We start from the raw sequence: 21,231 nt of genomic DNA, 5'->3' as shown, positions 1-21,231 counted from the left end.
CAAAACTAGAATACCAGCTTATATTTGAAGGCCTGGGGACAGATATTAAAATGAAAAGCAATGCTAATTTGAACTAGTGATACTAATAAAAGAAATGTTTTGGACGTCAGTAAAAAATTTAAAAGAATGGCTCAGCTAGTTAAAAAAAAAAAAAGATCAGGATAAGAGTGGGCCAGGCACTCTGAGTGCATACACTAATCTTGTAGCTCCAGAAGAAGTGAAGACATAAATAAACTGTTGTGGTTCAATGTTATTTTATTGATTCCTTGTTAAGTGGTTCATTCTGTTGTACCCCCATGTTCTCCCCAAGTTGGTTTACCCCTGGTTTTACCCTTCCTCAAAGCTGTCCCTCATGCCATTCCCCACCCCTTGTTCCAGCTGCCTGTCAAGGCATCCCAGCTTGATTCCCAAACTTCTCTGGCACTTAAACCTTGGGCCAATCCCTGTCTGCAACACCCCCTTGGAACTCCCCTACTACTGGAAGCCCCATTGGCCCATGTGACCCATCTTCTCCATCCTCCTACCCCAATTGGCCCCAGACACTTGATATAATCCCCTCATTCTGCCCCTGAGGATTCCCTATTGGTTAGCTGTTTGTATCCACCTCCTGACTTGCATCCAAACAAAACCTCTGGCACAACAGAGGTAGAGGCTTTTTGTCCTGCTCTTTTCATCTGGAATAAACTGTTCCTTGTGGAACCTCAAGATGCAAATACTTTTCCTTTCTCCTCTGCCTGGTCCCTGTCGTGGCTTCTGTCTGGCATCTTAGAGCAAGTGGCTGTAAAGGTTCTGCCTCTGGTAAATCCCCATACCAAGGCAGTTCCCCACTCCTGGCGTTGTGCTGGAGTTCTAAGAGTTAGTCTGGGTTCTGGCGGTCACTTCAATATATCACATTTTCTTATGAAAATACAAAAGAACAAGGTAGATTTAGATATTCTAATCAGAAACAATCAATGGATATGACTTTTTTATTTTTGGACAAGGCAGTAAGTACTAGAGGTTCCTGGAATTACCAAGGGTCAAGGGTTTTACTTCAGACCCTGAAATAAATTCAGTGGTGTTTTGAATATTCAGATTTCACCTTGCCTGATAAGAAGGAAGAAACTGATGCTATAATGGTGATGGTAAAGTTCAGATAAAAGTGAGTAATAAAGCAAGAAAATTATATGGAGGGAATAGAAAGAAATAAAAATTTTCAGACAAACAATATTCTGAAGTATAGTCCAGATTCCTTCCCACCAGCTCAGAGCTGAGAAGAAATTCTTTTATCTCTCTGCAATTTATGTGCTATAGAATACAGAGCAATAGCTTCCACTAATCATGTGGAAGTTAAATCCTTCAAAATCTACAACAGATAAACTACTCGAACTCCACTGGAAAAATACTACTATTCAGAAAAGAAACAATAAGGCTGAATAAGTTGTACAGAAAAGTTTGGGGTTTTACTAGAAGGATGTTAGGCAGGCTCAAATTGAAAGAAAATGACATGGATAAGAAAGACGTTTTACAGCAATAAACTGTAACAATAGCAGGCATCTTTAGGAACCTTTAAAAAATCATGTGAGATGGAAAAAATAATAGAGAGAAGAGGACAAATAAAAGGAAAAAACCATTAAAACCCCAAACTGCTCGGACTTGTATGGTTAACACCACAAATATAAGCCATAAGAAAAAAAATCTAGCTGTTATACAATTGAGCAATTAAAGACAGTAGAGTTCTCTTGTTTGCCATGGGATGGAAATCATTTATGTGATGGCAAAGCCAGAGCATTCACTATCTTCTACATCACTAAAAAGTCTTGATAATACTGAAGAGTTAGCAGAATAGATGAGGGGGTAGAAGCACAAACCAAAACGAAATTACTTGTAAGTTACAAATATTCATAAATTTACAGCTGAATGAAGCTTGTTGCTACAATATGCAAAATAGTAAGGATAGGGGAGCAGCAAACCCAGCATTTCCATCTTCATATTAGAAGATTATAGTTTGTTGGGCTAATTTTGGTTCTAAAAAAAAAGGGAGTTGATTCATAAAACATGCAAAATAATGCAGAAACTAAAACATAGTGTGCTTTGAACAAATGTCTATTATATTGTGTAATGTGGTGTGTTTGTAAGTCATATGATGAGTGGCTGAAGGACGTAGTGTTCTCTAGAATGGAGAAAAGGAGGCTCAGGAAGGACTTTCTCACTCTCTTCAACTACATGGAAGACAGTTGTAGTGAGGTGGGGATTGGTCTCTTTTCCCCAGTAACAAGTGACAAGAGGAAATAGCCTTAAGTAGTACCAGAGGATGTTTACACTGGACATTAGGGAAAATTTCTTCATGGACAGGATTATCAAACATTTGAATGGGCTGTCCAGGGAGGTGGCTGAAGTTGAGTCCCTGGAGGTGTTTAAACAACAGGGACATGATTTAGTGGTGGATTTGGCGGCGTTAGGTTAGTGGTCAGACTTGACGTAAAGGTCTTTTTCAATGTAAATGATTCTATGATCCTAAGACCAAATCACAATCAAAGATCATCAGTCCAGTTGCATAATCATGAATTTTAGCTACTGATGTCAAGTTTGGAAAGGCTTTTAATCTATTCCACACTGATGTTCAAATGTTTTGCTAATCAACACTTGCACTCAACAAAAACAGGAAAAATCTTAAAATCTGATTAAATAAGTTTTTTCTTTCCCCCACATAACTTTAACCTTGCAAGTAAAACTGGTTGTAGAGAAACACTATGCAGTTATGAAAGTTTTTGACTAGCTAGAAACAGATAAGAAGCTACAGCCATTAGATTGTACTTTGAGATTTTTCACAGAACATCCTGTCAAGTTGAAGATCCTACCTCCCTTTCTCTTTCATTCTTTGATAGCTGCATCTGTTTTAGCATCTGAGATCGCTGTTCCATCATAAGTGTCTTCTCATATGTGAACGCAGAAATATCATTTTCAAACTGCAAAAGAAATTTGAATTAGTAACACCAGAATGAAAGTACTACTTACAAGGACAACATTAGATAGTGTACCTCTCATACTTGTATTCATTTGGTGGATGTATTCATTAGAGTAATCCTAAGCATATAATTGATCAATCACTTCTGTCCTCATTCTTAAAACTTACTATTCAAACAGCAATTTCATACAGTGAACTATACTACTGTAACAATATTATTGTGATTTTATCTAAATTTTAGGTACTTGGAATAGACTTTCCAGTAACTATTCTGTTCCAACTAGGCTGCAGAAGTGAGAGTTGAAAGCACTTACTTAAACTGGGTATGCATTGCTGCCACCTGAGCATGTGTAGGTGCTTGTTTGTTTAAAAACTGTAACTGTAACGGTTAGGCACAAATAACACATTATGCTTTGATCAGTGAGAAATGTTCAAAAACAAAGCCATTTCTTGCCATAGCAAGAAATTCTGGCATACATTCTCATATTGGCTGAAAACTAAAATACAACATAAAAATCTATACCAGTCACCTGTATTGTCACTGACTTGTAACACTTCTCTTATCCTCTGGAAGATTCTCAGAATTAAATATTACCCACAGAAGAAAAGAATAAATTGTATTTCTGTAGTGGTTTAATCCCAGCCTGCAACCAAGGCCCACGCAGACTCTAATTCCCCCACAAGTGGATTTGGGAGAGAATCAGAAGGATAAAAGCTAGAGAACTCATGGGTTGAGATAAAGACTGTTAATTAGGAAAAGCAAAAATTGTGCATTCAAGCAAGAAAAACAAGGAATTAATTCACTGCTTCGCAAGGGCAGGTCCCCATAATGCATAATAGTTACTTGAGAAGACAAACAGCATCACTCCCAACATACCCCTCTTCTTCCCTCTTCTCCCCAACTGATATACTGAGCATGATGTCATATGGTCGGGAATAGCCCTTTGGTCAGTTTGGGACCTGTCCCAGCTGTGTCTCCTCCCAAACTTCCCCAACTTCCTTGCTGGCGTGGCAGTTCAAAAACCAGAAAATATCTTGGTCCTGTGCAAGCTCTGCTTCACAATTACAACAACATCCCAATATTATCAATCCTGTGCTCAGCACATACCCAAAACACAGCCCCATACCAGCCACCATGAAGAAAATTAATTCTACCCCAGCTTAAACAAGCACAACTTTCTATATTGCTTTCTGTTCAAAATTCAACCAAGGCTGAGCCATTTCATGGCATTCTGTGTTCTTTCAACTGTACATGCCACAGCATTTGAGACTTTCATATTTAGTACTCTAAGCAAAGAACACTAAATTTTTTCACAAGCAGTTTTTTTCCTAAGTAATTGAAACAATTCTTAAAATTGTTTTCTGATTAATTAGCGTGATAAACCTTTTAATAAGTTCTGGTGATTCTATAAATGTGTGGAAATAGACATTTTCAACCAGTTTACTCATTTTCATCTCACTTCAGAATGAGTAAAAGTTTTGGGGTTTTTTTTTGTTTTGTTTTGTTTTTTTCCATGAGTGTTACTTTGAACATTATGCTAGTCACCTTTTAGTGCTGGAAATTACATCCTTAGTTTCCAAAAAAAGTGGGCCAAGACAAAAATAGATTTTATCCTTTCTCCTAAACAGTTTATGACCCATAATTTAAAAAGGAAAAAAGTTACCAAATTAATTTTGTCACTACCTTGACTTGTGAAACTGTAGGTCCTGCTTTCAGTACTGTCTGAGGCTGGAGATGCCAAGAACAACTCTCATTTGAGCCTAGGGATTCCTAATTCCAGAGGTATTCTTACAGCAGTTGGAGACATAGACAAGTCCATCCTGTCTCATACCATATGTCTTAGCTTATTAGATTAAGCACATTTAGCCTTCCATTTCACTGCTTTCTACAAATTCAAGCTTTTCCTTCCAAATGAACCAGCTATATGGACTAGTAGTCATAAATAAAGTAAGAATTAACACATAAAACATCTCAAACTCTACTTGACAAACCCATTAAACTCACCACCACATACAGCAGTATTGTAACATGGTAAGATAATGATGCTTAACTTCTTGTTTTTCATGAGACTACAATTTTTTAATTTCTATATTTGTGCTAATAGCTCTTTATTTGAAAAAAGCTAAACCTGTTTTCCCAAGTTTAGTCCCAGTTGCACCTTAAAAATATATAACAACAAACCATTTCAACAACTTCCACTTGAGCATTTAGTCTAAGGTGGTATAAGAACATCTGAAGATCCTTCTTCATTTGAATGCTATTATCATCCATTTGAGCAACGGTGAAGATACGCATTTTACATTTTCTCCAAACCTACCAAAAAGATACATAACAGTTTGTAACACTGTGATTGCTATTACCATGCATAATTTGAACAAGGTGAAGGAGTATTTAATTAGACATGCTAAGAACCATTTAGTTCTAGAAAATTAAATCCCAGCCATTTTCTGTTGCCCTTGCCTTGTGCTGTCGAAGGAGGAAAGGCAGCAACATCAGCATACCACCATCATGAACAATCCACCACACATCTATATTTCCTTCAGTAAAACGTTCTTGATTTGTTGGAAATAAGTCAATGTTTTTAGCCACCAAAAGTGCTTGTTGAGCTGAAGTTGTTTCTCGTACAGTATCTGTAAGGGAAAACAAGACATTTTATCAAGGACTCCTAGCTTTCATACACAAATTTTGCTTTTGTTTTAAATTCAAAAGATTAAACTCTCCCAGATTCTGCTGATGCAAAAGAGGAATATTCCAGGTGTCTTGGCAAAAGAGGAATATCCTGAGTGTCTTGGTTGCAGCTGGGACAAGGCTAATTGTTTCAATAGCAAAGAGGGGTGTGGCTAGGACCCAGAGGTTACTCTACACTACTTAATGCCGTTAGTGAAAGTGGAGGGAGTCTTTTCCAAAGAGAAGGGGTTCCTTCTGGTCCAATAAGCATGATGCTGATTCTCAGCTGGAGGGAGTGGTTGGGTGGCACCAGTTCTAAGACAGAGGGAGAGGTTGAGCTGCGATCAGATGGAGCTTCATGGTGAGCATTTTTGCATATCCATCATTGTCTCTTTTGTACACTTTTTGCTATTAACATTGTTGCTGTTTCCAGTAAATGGTTCTCAAGCTGTGATCTTTACCTTTTGTGCCTCCAATTCTCCTCTCAAACCAGGCTCAGAGGAAAAGGAAAAGTGAGTGAGCAGCAGCATGATTTGGAGTGTGTCAGTGAGAACACTAAATCAGGGAGTATGACTCCTAAACCACAACAATCTTGATTTGCTGTCTGAGGTGAGGCTCAGTGGGTTTTGAGATAACAACAGACTGCCCAGAGCAGGTCAGAAACAAATTTGATCTAGGCATTTTTGGTTTAGGTATGGAGCCACCGGTCACAATGTTGCTTGATCTGTTCAAGTGGGAGTGGTACCTAATCCTGTATATATTCTTGTATGTGCTCCTCATGATATTTTTCAGAGTAGGAAGAGGGATCAGGATTTCTTTGCTGATATGCTGAGGGATGTCAGTTTATGACATGGTAACATCAAAGACAATGACGATCATTTGGGATATATATTGACTGTTGCTCTCCTACTCTTACCTCAGGCACTACCTTTGCATATTTACTAACCATACATACTCTGCAGCAGGAATGGGAGAGGATAATTTCCCCCAGCTTTTCATCCCCTTTTCCTGGCCTTTTACACCCCCTTCATCCTGTTATATTTAGAGAATTCTGAATTCCATTTGGATGTTAAGGAAATCATATTCTTTGTGCTAAGTCTGCCAGGTCTCCTCAGTCTACACCATGTTTAGAGTGACAGTTTTCTTAGGAGTTTGCTCAGACATCTGTCCGAAGGGTGTATAATCATGAGTAACAAGGCAAGTGGGAGAAAATGGGCCAGCTTTTGAAGGATTATTCTGCTCCAGTGGTTTGGAACTTCACTCCTGAACAACTACAGGACCATGGTAAATTAACAGAATACTTGACAGAAAAATGCTGCGGCAATTCCAAAAAATGCTGCGGGAGGTGTGAAGTTTTGCAACATGCTGGGCCTTGGCTACTATTTATCGGACACTCCACAATACTAGACAGCAGTCTCAGGGGGAAGAGGAGAAAAGCAGACTGACAGGCACTGTGGCCACTCAAACTGCAGCTGAATGAGAGGAACAACCTGTGCCAGTAGCAGTCACCCCTTTATAGAAAAAAAATCAAAGACAAAATTAGTTCACTTAGTGAAGGATGAAAAGGAAGGAGAGACCTCACAACACAAGGAACAGACAGGGCCAGAGATAATCACCCAATCCCTATCTCCAGGTGAGCTGTGAGATATGCCAAAAAAATTTCAGCCACCAGTTGGGTGAGCCCCTACTGACTTAGCTGCTCTGATGCTGGGATATTGCTCCCTGTAATATGAAACTAGATGGTAGTGAAGAGATCCCTGACCTTGCATGTCAGCATTAGCAAGGGGATTGGGAAGAAAACAGAAACTCTTAGCCTCTGGAGCCAAGTCCAGTCAAGCATGAAGGAAAGGTATTTTCTCAAGGATGACCTAGTACTGCACCCATGCAGGTGGAACACCATGGAGAAAGGTATCCAGTACATAAGAGAATTAGCCGTGCTGAAGGTAATCTATAGGGATTCAAATAACAAACAGTCCTCTGTAGATCCAGATGAGGTCCATTGTACACAATCCGCATGGGAGAAATTTGTACAGCATGTGCCATCATTGTGTGCCAACTCATTGGGACTGATGTCAATGAAAGGAGAACAAACAATGCTTCAGACATATATCTGACTACAACAATATGAAGATCACCTTTTTCCCTCCCTAATGACCTATGCCTTGGCTGTCCAAGACTGCAGACAGATCAAGCTCAAGCAAGTTAGAAAGGAGCTATCCCATGCTCTGTCAGTATGCAACAGTCGATACTGGCAGAGCATGGCATAGAAAAGCATCTATAAGAAAGCAAGGTTGCACTGGAAAAGGGTGAAGCTCCAGAACACTTGGAATACATTGATTACATCAGGTTGTGTTGCAACGCAGCAGACATTTTTGAGAGAGGGGAGAAGATAACCCAAATCATCTTGGAGGCCAGTTTTGCCATAAAGCAAAGTAAGGTCAAGGGATCTGCCCATGAAACTCAGATTTTAGGAATAAAATGGCAACATGGACATCATCAGATTGCCATGGATGTGGTCAACAAAACAGCAGCTACATTCTCACCAACCAACAGGAAGGAAGCAGGGGCTTTCCTAGGCAGTGTGGGTTTTTGGAAGATGCATATTCCAGAACACAGTCAAAGCAAAAGTTCTCTCTATTATATGACTCGGAAGAAGAATGATTTTAAGTGCAGTCCTGAACAACAAAAGGCTTTTGAACAAATGAAACAAAAGACTGTTCGAGCAGTAGCCCTTGGCAAGTTGGGACAGGACAAGATGTGAAAAATGTGCTCTATGCTGCAGCTGGGAAGATTATTTCTTCCAGGAGTTTCTGGCAAAAAAACCCCAGTACCTGGGGAGACTCAACAATGATTCCTAGGGTTCAGGAATCTAGATGCAAAGGACCTGATGCCTGTTACACCCCTACTGAAAAAGGGCTACTGGCATTACAACTGTGTATTATAAAGAGGTTCAAGCATCTTCAGAAGTGATTAGCACCAAAGCACAGCTCCTCCTGGCATTCCAACTGCCAGTGCTGGGCTGAATGTTCAAAGGAAAAATCTCTTCCACACATCATGCCACTGTTATGTGGAGTAAATGGGTCATGCTGATCACACAGTGAGCTTGAACAGGAAACCCTGACTACACAGGCATCTTAGAAGTCATGACAAACCAAACCAAAAATAAAAATTTTGTACTAAAATCAGAGGAGGAAAAGGTGATACATGCTGAGGAGGCCCCACCATATAATCAGCTACCTGAAAAAGAAAAGTGTTATGTTGTTTTTACTGACAATTCCTCTCATATTGTAGGGATACATGGAAAATGGAAGGCTGCTGTATGGACTCCTGTGTGGTGAGTCACAGAAACTTTTGAGGGACAATGTGGATCAAATCAGGTTGTGGAGCTGAATGGCGTCCAGCTGGCTTTAAGTATCACTGAACAAAATAAATGGCCAATGCTCTAGCTGTAATTGACTCATGTATGGTAGCAAATGCTCTGTGGGGATGGCTAAAACTACTGAAAAAGACCTATTGGCAGCACAGAGGTAAAGCCACCTGGGCTGCTGAATTGTGGCAAGACATTGCTGCTTGGGTAGAGAAGTTGGTTGTAAAAGCATCATGTAGATGCACACATACCCAAAAGTCAGGCTATTGAAGTACATTGCAACAATGGACAGGTGCATTGGGCAGCCAAGAATGAAGTCTCTCAGGCGGCAACATAGGCTGAATTATTTTTAGCTCAGTGGGCCAATGATATCTTTAGGTCACTGGAAAAGAGATGCAACATAGCAATGGGCTTGTGATGGAGAAGTGGACTTAACCATGGACCACAAGCATGGACTACGACAGACGCACCAGTTTTGAGCTCCTGATGCAGCTTGCAACCAGCCCTCCTGCTCTGGAAAACACTTAAAACCTGCAGTCATGGACTAGATGGACACAAGAGACATCTTGGAGGAATGGATATCGACTGTGGAAATTATACTTGTTATATATATATATATATATATATATATATATATATATATATATATGCACACACACATTCATATACATACATACATGCAATGACATATATAAATATAGAAGTTGGAAGGATTAGAATCCAGGCACGATTTTATACCATATAAATGGTATAAAATATGGGGTGGATAATGTTTTGCTTCTGGCCAGGACACAGTTAATTTTTTCAACAGCCAGGAGGGGGCATGGCTAGGACCCAGAGGTTATTCTATACCACATCAGGTCATTGCCAGGGGCAGGGCTAAGGCAGTCTCTTCCAAGGAGAAGGGGTTTCTTCTGGTAGAATAAGCATGGGCCCGATTCAAAGCCAAGGAGGAATGGCTGAGTGGCACTAGTTCTGAGCCAGAGGGAGTGGTTGGAGTGGCATGGCTATGGTTGGGTCAAGCTGCATGGTGGACATTTTTGCATGAGGATCACTTTTTTTTGTATACTTTCTGTTAATAACACTCTTGCTCTTACTGCTAATTTTCTTATTTCATTGCTGTTTCCAGTAAATTGTTCTTATTTTAATCTGTGATCCTTACCTTTTGTGCCTCCAATTTTTCTCTCCAACCCAGCCCAAGTGGGATGGGGAAAGACAAAGGGGGACAGCAAGCAGCAGTGTGGTTTGGAAAGTCTCAATGGGAGCACTAAATTGCCAAGCAGCATTCCTAAACCATGACACTGAATTTAGTGATCAACCTGCTTAGAAGAAAAAGCAAACCTGTGGTTGAAGAGGGCTGAGAAAACCGACTCCAGATTAAATCAGATACAGATTCAATTGTCCACCAGATGTTCAGTAGCACATTTCCTCCACACAGCAAATACATTAGTCACACAGTCGAATTACACATGCAAATGAGAAAGTCAATAAACACATACCAACAAAATTTTTCCATGAGAAACGATTTTCTGCCTGCTTCCACGATTGTGGCCATGCCATCAGGACCGTGTTGTGCTTCATCCCTCCTAGACCAGCTGACTGAATCAAATAGGATATTCCATCTCTGAAGTTAGGAGATACCACAATCTGGCAAAATCCTTTAGTCTTTTCTACACCCATTAAGGCCTTAACATTCTGCAATAGGAAAATTACACATAAGGAAATACAAACCATCAACACTGATAATTAACACCAGAAGGAGTAGCAGCATTAAATAATAGCAAAACTATATCAACAATGTATAACCAACATGAAGATATCACTAATTCCAAAAGAATGGAAATCTATGAGAATATGAAATCTATGAAAAGAATATGAAATCTAGAGCCCAAATTGCTACCACTCCAAAAGATACCACACAGTTTTTTTATTATTTTAATTATTCAGCCTTTTATTTCCAAAGAAGAATGAACAAGACATGAGTAAAAGACACATAGATGAAGATAAATGAAGTAACACTGCTTCAGGTAAATTCAAAACCAGTGACTGACAAAGCAGGGTATGGTTAGAATGATCAGTCATTTCTTTTGGAATTGGAAGAGCTTGGAAGTGTGATGCCAAGTACTTAAAAAGATGAGGCTGCCAAAGTTCCTTAAATACCTTTGACATTAAGAGGCTAATAATTTATCAGCTCCCAACATGGAAAAACAGATGTGCAAGAGAAAATTGGAAGCACTGTCCAAATAATGATGAGATAAACTGACCAGATTAAATATCCCACAGTCCTTTAATTTCAGAATAGCTCCTCTCCTTTAAACACTGACAAACACAAAGACACGTAACAAGGTAGTTTAAAAGAAGCATTCAAACCAGTATCAAGCTTGACCAGGGAACATGAGCTTTGGCAATTATTATTTTCTGATTAAATAACTTTAAACCCCCCCCCCCCATCATCAGTGACTTGTGGGGGAGATCAACATGTTTCAGAAGGAAGAACTAGTACATAAATATTTTGTATTTTACAAAAAAACAGAATTTGTCAAAAATTATCAGGAACAGATTAAATCACAGAGTGCCAGGCACTGTCTCAGTATAACTTCACATCAGAAACTCTATGTAACAGAGAAAAATGTCTTCAGAGAATTTGCTAGCAAAGATAACAAGTATGTCTGTACAAATAATATCTGTGAGGGTTTATCATTTTAAATAGATGGGGTTTTTTTAATGACAGACAGAAGAAAATCTTTCTTTTCTACAGGTCTCCTAGAAACACTTTCTGGTTTAATTTCTCCAGAACCAATGAGGCCTTCAGATGCTGAAACTTTTACAATTCATCTTCATTTCCATTTTAAAAGCAATAGTTTCCTAAATCTTAACATCAAGTCTGACTCTCCAGAAAACCCATGGATTATGCCGCCCTTAAACTCATTCATTTTCCATCTCTCAGAAAAACAGTTAAGTTAGGCTGTCTACAAATAACATTTCAAATTCTTGTGGGTAAACAGTTTCTGTTTAAAGGTTTTTTCCTGTTTTATTTCATAGGCCTAATTTTGTATTCTTCATCTTGTTTTCTACTCATACATGTTGATAGCAAAAGCTTAGTAACAACTACTTCCACAATACAGCATGGTTGGACTTTTCAGCTTGTTTTCAAGTTAATTGTTCTCTTAGAACCTTTTCATGTGATATCAAATAGATAATCTATCTTTATACTTTCTTATTTTAAAAACCACTATGGATAGGCCTGAATAGCAAGAGGAAGAAAAAGGAAAACTGTGAGGAAATGGGCAGTTAGCTATGTTAGCTAGTTCATTACAAGATTTTAAATGCTCATATGTTTAAGAGATGAGGTTTGAAAAAATCACATGGGTTTTTACACAGCTTTGAAGGCTATTTGGATCAAATAGTAGGCATATCAACTGGTACTCTTTTGGGCAACACTGCAGAAATTAACCAATATGGAAGATATAATGGCAATCAAAACCTACTTTTGGACATTTCAAAAACGTACAGGAAACATGATAGTTTCTCCAAATGTTTCCCCACTCTATAAAGATAAGAGGAGGAGAGTTTGCATAGGCAAGTAAACACAAGTATTATTTTTAAAGAAATTGAATTGAAACTAAATTTACTTGTGTTTGTAGGTATAGTTGGATATAATTTTAAATTATATAACAACTTACTATTTTTTCCTACCTAGCCTACTTTTTCTGGACATATGATATAAATAAAAAATAAAATAAAGGATCCCAAGAAGGATCCTGTTCACAGTTTTCTGGCAAAGAGTACTCCTAATCCTGATTCTCATATGTATTTCTAGAAAGATGTAGAAAATCACATAATGTGGATGATATTATGCCAAACATTTGCATTTATTAGTTAAACATTAAATATTTTGTTAAATATATGCTGTTTTCTTTATAAGGTAATTTGTTAAAGCTTGCTGGGTTTTGGTGATTTTTTGTGGTTGTTTTGGGGGGTTTTTGTGGGGGGGTTGGTTTTTCAGGTTTATTTTTTTGAGAGGGGTGTTAAATTTTTTTTTTAATGTAATTTGATTGTAAGCCCAGGACTCTCAATATTAAAGAAAAAGCTAGGAAGTATCAGTGTTGCCTCATCATATTAGAAAATTTTATCAAACGTTTTGCTACATACACCAATCCATTCTTTTTATATAATCACTGATTGTGCTGAAAGCAAAATTAGATGTCTTATTCAACATTTTACAACAGTCTGTTCTCATTAAATATATAAGCTATCCAGATTCAACATTACAAGTATTTGCAAGTTCTCTTTTACATACCTCTTCAGCTTTGTGAGTTTCTGTACATTTGTCTAAGTAGATTCCCTGAAGCACAGAACCCACAATAGTCAGTCCTTTACCAGCCTTCAACTGAGAGGTAAAAGAAAGCAATCTAGGGTGTTTGACTAACTGCTCATTATCCAAGTTTAACAAGACCAAAAGTTGCGGCCTGCCAAACAAAAGGAAAAGAAGTTTAGTGCATACACACACATTCATTAGGAAGAACTGGAAAATTAAAATGAAGAATTAATAAAATGCAGATTAATTGCTTAATTCAATGGAAAACAGCCAACTCCTAAGTAGATAAGCCATAATTTGCAATTACAAACAACAGTTCAGGTACGGAATACATAAATCATCACAATGTCATCTTGAAAAGTTCCATTAAAGACCAGTTTCCCCTAGAAAATTATAAAATCACTCTTCCAATGTCATCTGGTGCAACCTGCTGCTTGAAATGACTAAACACTGAACATTGTTTACTGCTTCATTCAGTTAGATTTGGAAAACATCTAGAAACAAACCTCTGGGTCACCTCTTCAGTGCTTAATTATTTTATCACGTTCTCTTATTCTCCAATCCTAATCTGCTGTAAGAAATCCATCTTCTTAGTAACCTTCTTTTAGGTTTTGTATGTTTAATTAGTTAGTTATAACTTTAACCTCTTCAGCCTCCCCCTAGCTGAATAGGCATAGCCCGTCAGCCCTCCCCACAGGAGAGATGGCCCTGTGCTCCCACCATCATCTGCAGTTGTATCTACTCAAGTTTGTCATTCCTACATCATGGTACATAAACATGGAAGAAATAGTCTAAATGTATTCTAATGAGTACTAAACAAAAATAAACATCCCCCGATATATTTACTTCTCAATGTACTATTTGTCCTCCTGTCCAGCATGCCATTGCCAAGACACACTGCTGGATTACTATCTCCTGGGAACCACAGGCCCTTTTTATGAAAGCAGCTTCCCAGTCTTGTATCACTGCTCTGAATATGCCTGTACTAGGCATATTCAGGTAAGGATAGAAAGATAACTGCAAGTCATCTATTCTGGATTTTTATGATGCTCTCAAATGAGCCACCCCTCTACCTGTGTAGGTCCTTACAAAAGGACAGTCAACCCCTTAATCATACTAAGAGTACCCAAAGTTCAGTTTCAACTGCATACTAGATGAGGATGCACTCTGTTTCCTTTAATCAATATTCAATCTACTTACTTTTCACAAATCAACATTTTATACTTTTCCTGTATTGCTACAAATTCAAAAGACTGATGACAAGTTGGATCATACTTCCTACCTCAAAATTAGCACAGTTTAAGATGTAACAAGATTGTTCAGTTCTAGCATTTGCACTGACACAACAGAAAGCTCATTTGGAACTGAAGTAGTCAAATATTTAACAGGATTGTCAATGCTACATTACATTGGTATTTCTGAGATGCCAAGTTCATCAGTCCCAGGAAAAATGGTAAAGTAATGCCATTGTACTGAAGGACAACAAAACACTGCATGTGCATGCACCTCATGATATCACTGAGCAGTGACTAGAATTAAAGTATCACATTACATTCATCAGAAGTGACAATGTGCAAACGTCCTTTATTTTTAAATGTTAAGTAACTTTTAAAGTTGGCTTTGAGGAAAATTAAATTTAACAAAAATTAAATTTAAAAAAAATACATTGCAAAAATAGTAGAGGACATCTAACTCCATTACAGTAAAATGTGAGATTTTGTTTTAATGGCATCTAAGCAATTTAGAAAGTGCTACTTTTGAATGAAGCTATATAAAAAGAATACCACAAAAAAGAATTTAAACAAAAAAGGGTCCTCTGTATATCTGTACAATGTATTTCAGAGGATACATACACACACACACACAAAAAAAAAGTGCTTATGGAATTGCAGTGTTTCTTCTGTAGACACAGTGAGATTCAAGGGTAACTGTTTCTTTGACACTGAAAAATCTATAATTTATCAAACATTACAATTCTTCTGCACTTTTGAAAACCCTGTCAACACTATATGGATTTAAGTCAAGTTAGTTTGCCACAAAGTTGATGACCACAAGTCACATTCAGTTTCAGTAAAATAGTAGTATTGCAATGACATAATTGCCATGCCCAAGTTAAAACATAATTTTAAAGGTGAATCTCACTTTATCTTTACTTCACTGCTTTACCAGCAGCATTCCAATATATTTCCATATTTCAAGAATTAAGTGACTCTGAGAAACATAGGACTCTACCTCCAGTTCTTGGTGTGAGGAGGACCGTCTTCAACACGAAGCAAAGCATAGCGAGCTGCATTCAGAGACAGTCCTCGGATTCCATCGCCCCATTCTTTTTCCGCTCTTCAGGATACAAAAGTGATTCAATTAACAGGGTCTCATTTATTTATACAGGTCAAGTACTTTTTCTCATGTGGGGGATAATGGATGTAAAAAATGATCACTCTCTTTTTGCATGAATGCATGAAAAAACCTTGTCTTGTAGACTTAAATCAAGATTGAAGACTAACCAAGGTGAAGCAGTTCCAGACCCCTTCAAGGTAATTTTTTCCGTATTTATAAATATTTACTATGGTCTATTTTATACTTCAGAAGCATTTTTGTAATGGTGAGAGCTACTTAAGTTGCTTTTTAGCACTAGAATGAATAAACGAAGGATACTTAAAAGGAATTATTCTAAAGCCACAAAATTAGTAAGTGAAACTTGACTTCACATGGATTAGTATAACATATCTTGCCCTCAACACCACCACTATAGTCTTCTCCACTTTCTTTCCTTCCCAGCTTCTCTCCCAGAAAGCCTATAGCTCCAACCACTCTCCTGTCCATTTTCAGTCTCCCTACCTTTTCCAGTCCTTTTAATTCCAATATAGGATATTGATGATTGAAATTGGTCAGGACAATGGATTCTATAATGGCAAGGGGTCCCTATCACTTGCCCACCCTCCCTCCCTCTGATTTTCACTCATTAATTTTCTCTGAGCTAAGCTACCTCTAGTAAAGCATCTCCTTCAGTAAGGTAAATGTCCTGGCATGTGCCAGCATTTGAAGAAATTATATATAAATTTGGAATTATGCATAATTTTATGTATGAACATATATATAAAAAATATATACATGCATGCGGAACTGTTACCATGTGATCTGACTTCCTCACTAAAATCGGGATATTGATTTCCTTATCATTAGACCAGTAAATAGAGGTGTTATAATCCAGAAAAGCATCTAATCTGGAAATGGAGATATTAAAAGATGGAGGATCCACAGGGTGGAACCGTTTATACCAGCTGGTCCACTTAAGAGCTGTGCTTAATCACCCATCAAAACAGTGGCCTAGCTTCAATGTCCTGCTCCAAGATATTACTATTTTCTTTCAGCATAGGGTATCTATCCTTAGAAAGGGACAGCATGCTCCTTTACTGATCATAATTACCTGTAGTGTTTATATGTTATTTAGTTGGGGTCTTTGCTGTTTGGATTTTTGGGTTTTTTTATGAACACAGCATGCCCTTTAAGACTCATAGTTGCTCAGCATGTCCTACAGGTATGACTGTCTCTTGACAAATGCATACAGTGCAAAGTATGTTGCAATTTAAAGATTAATTCTAGAAAGTAATCAAGTCCACACACACAAAAATGTGAGTTTGAGCTTCTGCACAAGGTAATAATAATCTACAGTCTTGTAATAGCTTCTTGATATTGAAAGGTAATATTCCTGAAGTACCAAAATTACACCTTCATCTCTTCTCCAGCGAGAGTTTCCCAGACTTATTTGCTCTTATTTCTGTGAGTTCTCACTGATGAAAAGTATGTAACAGATCTTCCAGAGAAATTCAAATCGGAAAACTTACAACCCTTAACAGAGATCGGATCTTACCTTGTTTCAAACAATACTCTGAACTTTATTACTTCAGTTGTATCTGTTTTATACAAAAGAGCTTTTTGCTGAATAGTAAAGATATTAAATATAGAATAAATAAGATATATGGTCTTACCCTCTATATTCTATGTATTTGTATATACATCCTGCGATTAGCATGGCAATCAAAGCATAGTACCAAGAGCAAATGAACATCAAGGCAAGACATAAACTCATCCCCACGAATGAAAGAGTCCTAAAAGAAACCATTTTTTTCCATTTTTTTAATAGGCATGCAAATGTTCTACAAAGTTAATTTCTTATTTAAGGTAACTTCCAGAAAGGCCTTTCACCTTCAAAGGTTATTTTTTAGCTATTATAAAATAAAAAATGCATTGTCCCAATTTTAGCTTATATGAAAAAATTGCATTCAGAACCTTTGTGTGACATAAATAATGCATCTAAATTAGCTGTAACAATAGATTTACTACATTTGTAGTATACACAGTATTGAAACTTTAGTACCTCCAAGTAAACTCAGTTTCAAAACACATTATCACATACTACTGTTGATTTGAATTTAGGCTAAAAAATTCAAACAGTAAAAAACAACTTTGTTACTTCCAGCAAAAATAGTTGATTAGTTTAAATTCTATTTGACTGATCAATTCTATTCTTCACTTCCATTGTGGTCTGTCTCTTGGCCATTAACATAAGTCAATAGAATACAGATAACAATCTTCTAAAGGTTACGAAGAAGAATTAATGTAAGTTGAAAAAATTACAAAATAATTTCCAAACTTAAGTCTATATGCCTGATTTGCCCACATTTATCAAATTTAGATGTAAATCATCTCAAAATTGAGAGTTTTGTGTATATTTTTAGTCATATACAACCTCCCAAATTAATTTTCACCTGATTTCCAAATTACAGCTAACTTTGACTATATTGACAGGTGTGTTGATATAGTTAACTTTGGTTAGTACCTTTAGTTTGGTACTTTAGTGCACTGAGTTCAAATTTAAACTAAGGGAATGCTTTCTACAAGTTCTGAGGACATCAGTCTTGTAGTTTGTATAAAAAAACAACAGCTGCTCTTTCATGCCTGAATTAATCTAAAACTCTACTTTCACTCAGAAAAGAAAATGCCACCCCAATTCCTGCTGAACATTCCAACACCTGCTTTGGCTAGAGGTAGTCACACAGTGAGTCAGCTGCCTCACTGATGTCTCTGAGAAAAATACAAAAATGAATTGTTGCCAATTGTATGTATTTGGAGGGTTAGGTGTCAAACTAGTATGTAACTACAGAGCAGATTCAACAAGCTTTATCAAAGCTAAAACTGCAACATTTTGTTTTCACTCAACTCTTTAAAAGGAAAAGCCATAAGTAACTCTTACATCCTAGAATCACGCCAGCTTATCTACTAAATGCTCTAGTATTTAAGGTTATTTCAGCAGTAAAATTTCTCAATAGAATTCTTTTTAATTAAGCTATGTACTTTTAACATACAGTTAGAAAAAAATCAAGAAGCTTCCCAATCTTAGTTTGAGATGTTTAAATTCTTAACCCATTAAAAAAAGATTAAACAAAAAACCCCCACACTTTCACCTTCTGTATTATTACTCATTTTTTTAAAGGGTTTACTTCAGTTATCAAATGCAATGTCCAAAGCATATTTTAAAACCAGTCATCACATCATCAATGAACCAACTGATGTATATTGAATGAGACTTTTTTCTGTAGAAGTTTTAGGTTTGTGTATTTTTTGCATAACCAAAATAAAAATCGTCCTAACCTTCCTGAACATTTTTACCAGTTCTCCTTAAGTATATATACAAGGCAGATTTCATGGTTTTTCATACTCATTTTCCCACAGAAGATGTCTTGGCTTCTAAGCAGAATAAAATGTCATCCTGTAACCCTTTTCCAAATTATCTATATTAGCCACACATTTTCATTATCACTGTTATTACTATGGCACTATTCTAAAAACATGAAAACAAATTATGCTTTTATTGAGTGCATGAATCATAACTCATTTAAGTCAGAAAGGAGATTTTGCTTTATTATTGCAATAAAATTAAAAATTTAGGGCTGTATAGTTAGTTTTAACTCTTCTGAATGAAGAAATATTCCCTACCAGTGGTAATACTTGAAACGAGGTCTCCAGTTGGGAGTTCGCAAAAGCGTCTGAACTGCACAAGCCAGATTTACAAACATATAGCACATAAGGAAAAACCTGTTAAGAAAGGAAGAGCATTTTCTAATAAGAAACGTACTAGACAGATGTGCATTAAAATATAAACACAATCCAAAAAAGGGAAGGAAGGTGTCCAGTTTCCTATATGCTAGTATACAGTTTTCTGTATACTATGTTCACAGTGGCCAAGAGAACACAAGACACACATTAAGATTGCTTACAGAATATTAGGTCTCAAAATATCATATTATCATAATATAGAGCCTCAAAGACGTGTTTTGGAAACAAACGTGGCAACTAACTGACAATCATGGTGTATCATTTTTGGCTGGGACAGAGTTAATTTTTTTCTTTTTCTATAGTAGCTCAGATGGTATCATGTTCTGGACAAAATCAATAAAAAAATTCTATTCATATTCTAAAAGACTGAATTTTGTCTGTCTCTGTTAGATACACTTGACCTAAAATAGCAGTAATTATTATTTTAAAATCCAAGTTTTTTGAGAGTTGAACATTATCATTCCAGACATCTGTCATGGAAAAATGTCTTTGTGCCTAGAAATTAGTTCAGTCCAAACAGTTTGTTGTTTCATACTATCTCCAAGATCAAATAGGAATATAATTTGATAGAAAACAAAGTCTAACATGTATTATTTAAAAAAGAAAATTAATTACCTAGTTAATTTTAAAAGAAAACATTATTTAACTTAAGAACATAAAACATCACACTTGTACTTACATTGAAAGAATCGGTGCTACACTGTCCAATGAGGCTATCAAAATTCCTATTTCACAAATACCAACAGTGAGAAGCAGAGCCCAAGTAGGTTCTCCATTTGCTTTTCCATGACCAAATATCTAGTTCAATTCAAGTTCATAGTAAGATTAGGGAAAGCTGTTCATTAGACAGTAATAAACTATGGTGCAAATCATGAACTAACTTATTTAGTCTAACTTGAACTAAAAGTAGTTATTAGTTACAAAGGAAAATGATGCAATCTATCCTGTGAAAAGCCAAAATTAAAAGTGCAAAACACACATATCCAATATGAAATATGCTTACTAAAGTAAGCGAATGACTACATAACATTGAAGTCCTATGGAAGCTTTCATTGAAATATTCTTGAGAAAATTAAAAATCATATGCATAAGAGATTTATGCCAAGTAAAAAGCTAATACAGTTTAGGCCAGTACCTTTTGTAACATAGAAATTAGGTGTCAATTCAGTACTTACCAACATAATATTGACCCTTAAAGAGAAACTAGACAAGACTATGATCCTGCACAGTGCCCTACCAAAAAACATTTTGCATGTGGTAATTTCCTTTGTGGAGAATTCTCTACAGTCATCCTGATGAGAGATGGCAAAATGCCTGAGATTCCAGTGGTATTTATTCTCCTCCATATTCCTCCATTCAAATACAGAAATTAAGATCTCATTCATTCTCCATGTTGTCCTCTTCTTTTAGCTTCCTGTCCTCCATCTATTTTCCTACTATTATATTAAAATCCTTTTCTTTTCCAGTCATGTTTCAAGTCTTTAGTTTTTTTCTTAAATATATCAGTCTTGCTTCTATAATAATGTCCTTGCGTTTCCTTGATTATCCATGCAGTAACCATATCACTCCAAAACAACAAGTGCATCCTTAAGTGTCAAATTGTTCTCTAAATAGCCTGCTTCTCTTCAATTCTCCTTCTTTCACTTCCAGAACCACAAATCTTTCCTTTTGATTCTCCATTCCTTTCAAGTCTAACTCTCAGGATGTGTAATCATAATGTCACCTTCTCTCTACCAAATTTTTGCTTCAGGCAAAAGTAAATCTTTCTTGTTTCTTTTTCTCTACACTACCCAGAACTTACAACTTACTCCATT

At 36.7% G+C, this 21,231-nt stretch overlaps 1 protein-coding gene across 2 annotated transcripts in view; it reads right to left on the bottom strand.

Moving 5' to 3' along the window:
- Positions 1–21,231, bottom strand: part of SLC12A7 (solute carrier family 12 member 7) — a 75,837-nt gene that overhangs the window by 6,961 nt on the left and 47,645 nt on the right. For both annotated transcript variants that reach the window (XM_058042306.1, XM_058042314.1), the window contains exons 13-21: positions 20,097–20,215; positions 19,298–19,396; positions 17,290–17,409; positions 15,533–15,637; positions 13,283–13,451; positions 10,482–10,677; positions 5,409–5,578; positions 5,130–5,261; positions 2,841–2,948 (exon numbers count right to left, since the gene is read on the bottom strand). In XM_058042306.1, the coding sequence (XP_057898289.1) occupies positions 2,841–2,948; positions 5,130–5,261; positions 5,409–5,578; positions 10,482–10,677; positions 13,283–13,451; positions 15,533–15,637; positions 17,290–17,409; positions 19,298–19,396; positions 20,097–20,215 (1,218 nt within the window). The remainder of the gene's footprint in view (positions 1–2,840; positions 2,949–5,129; positions 5,262–5,408; positions 5,579–10,481; positions 10,678–13,282; positions 13,452–15,532; positions 15,638–17,289; positions 17,410–19,297; positions 19,397–20,096; positions 20,216–21,231) is intronic.

Source organism: Melospiza georgiana, chromosome 1, assembly GCF_028018845.1.
Source record: "Melospiza georgiana isolate bMelGeo1 chromosome 1, bMelGeo1.pri, whole genome shotgun sequence".
Taxonomy (NCBI): Eukaryota; Metazoa; Chordata; class Aves; order Passeriformes; family Passerellidae; genus Melospiza; species Melospiza georgiana.
This window is presented reverse-complemented; position numbering and strand designations above follow the sequence as displayed.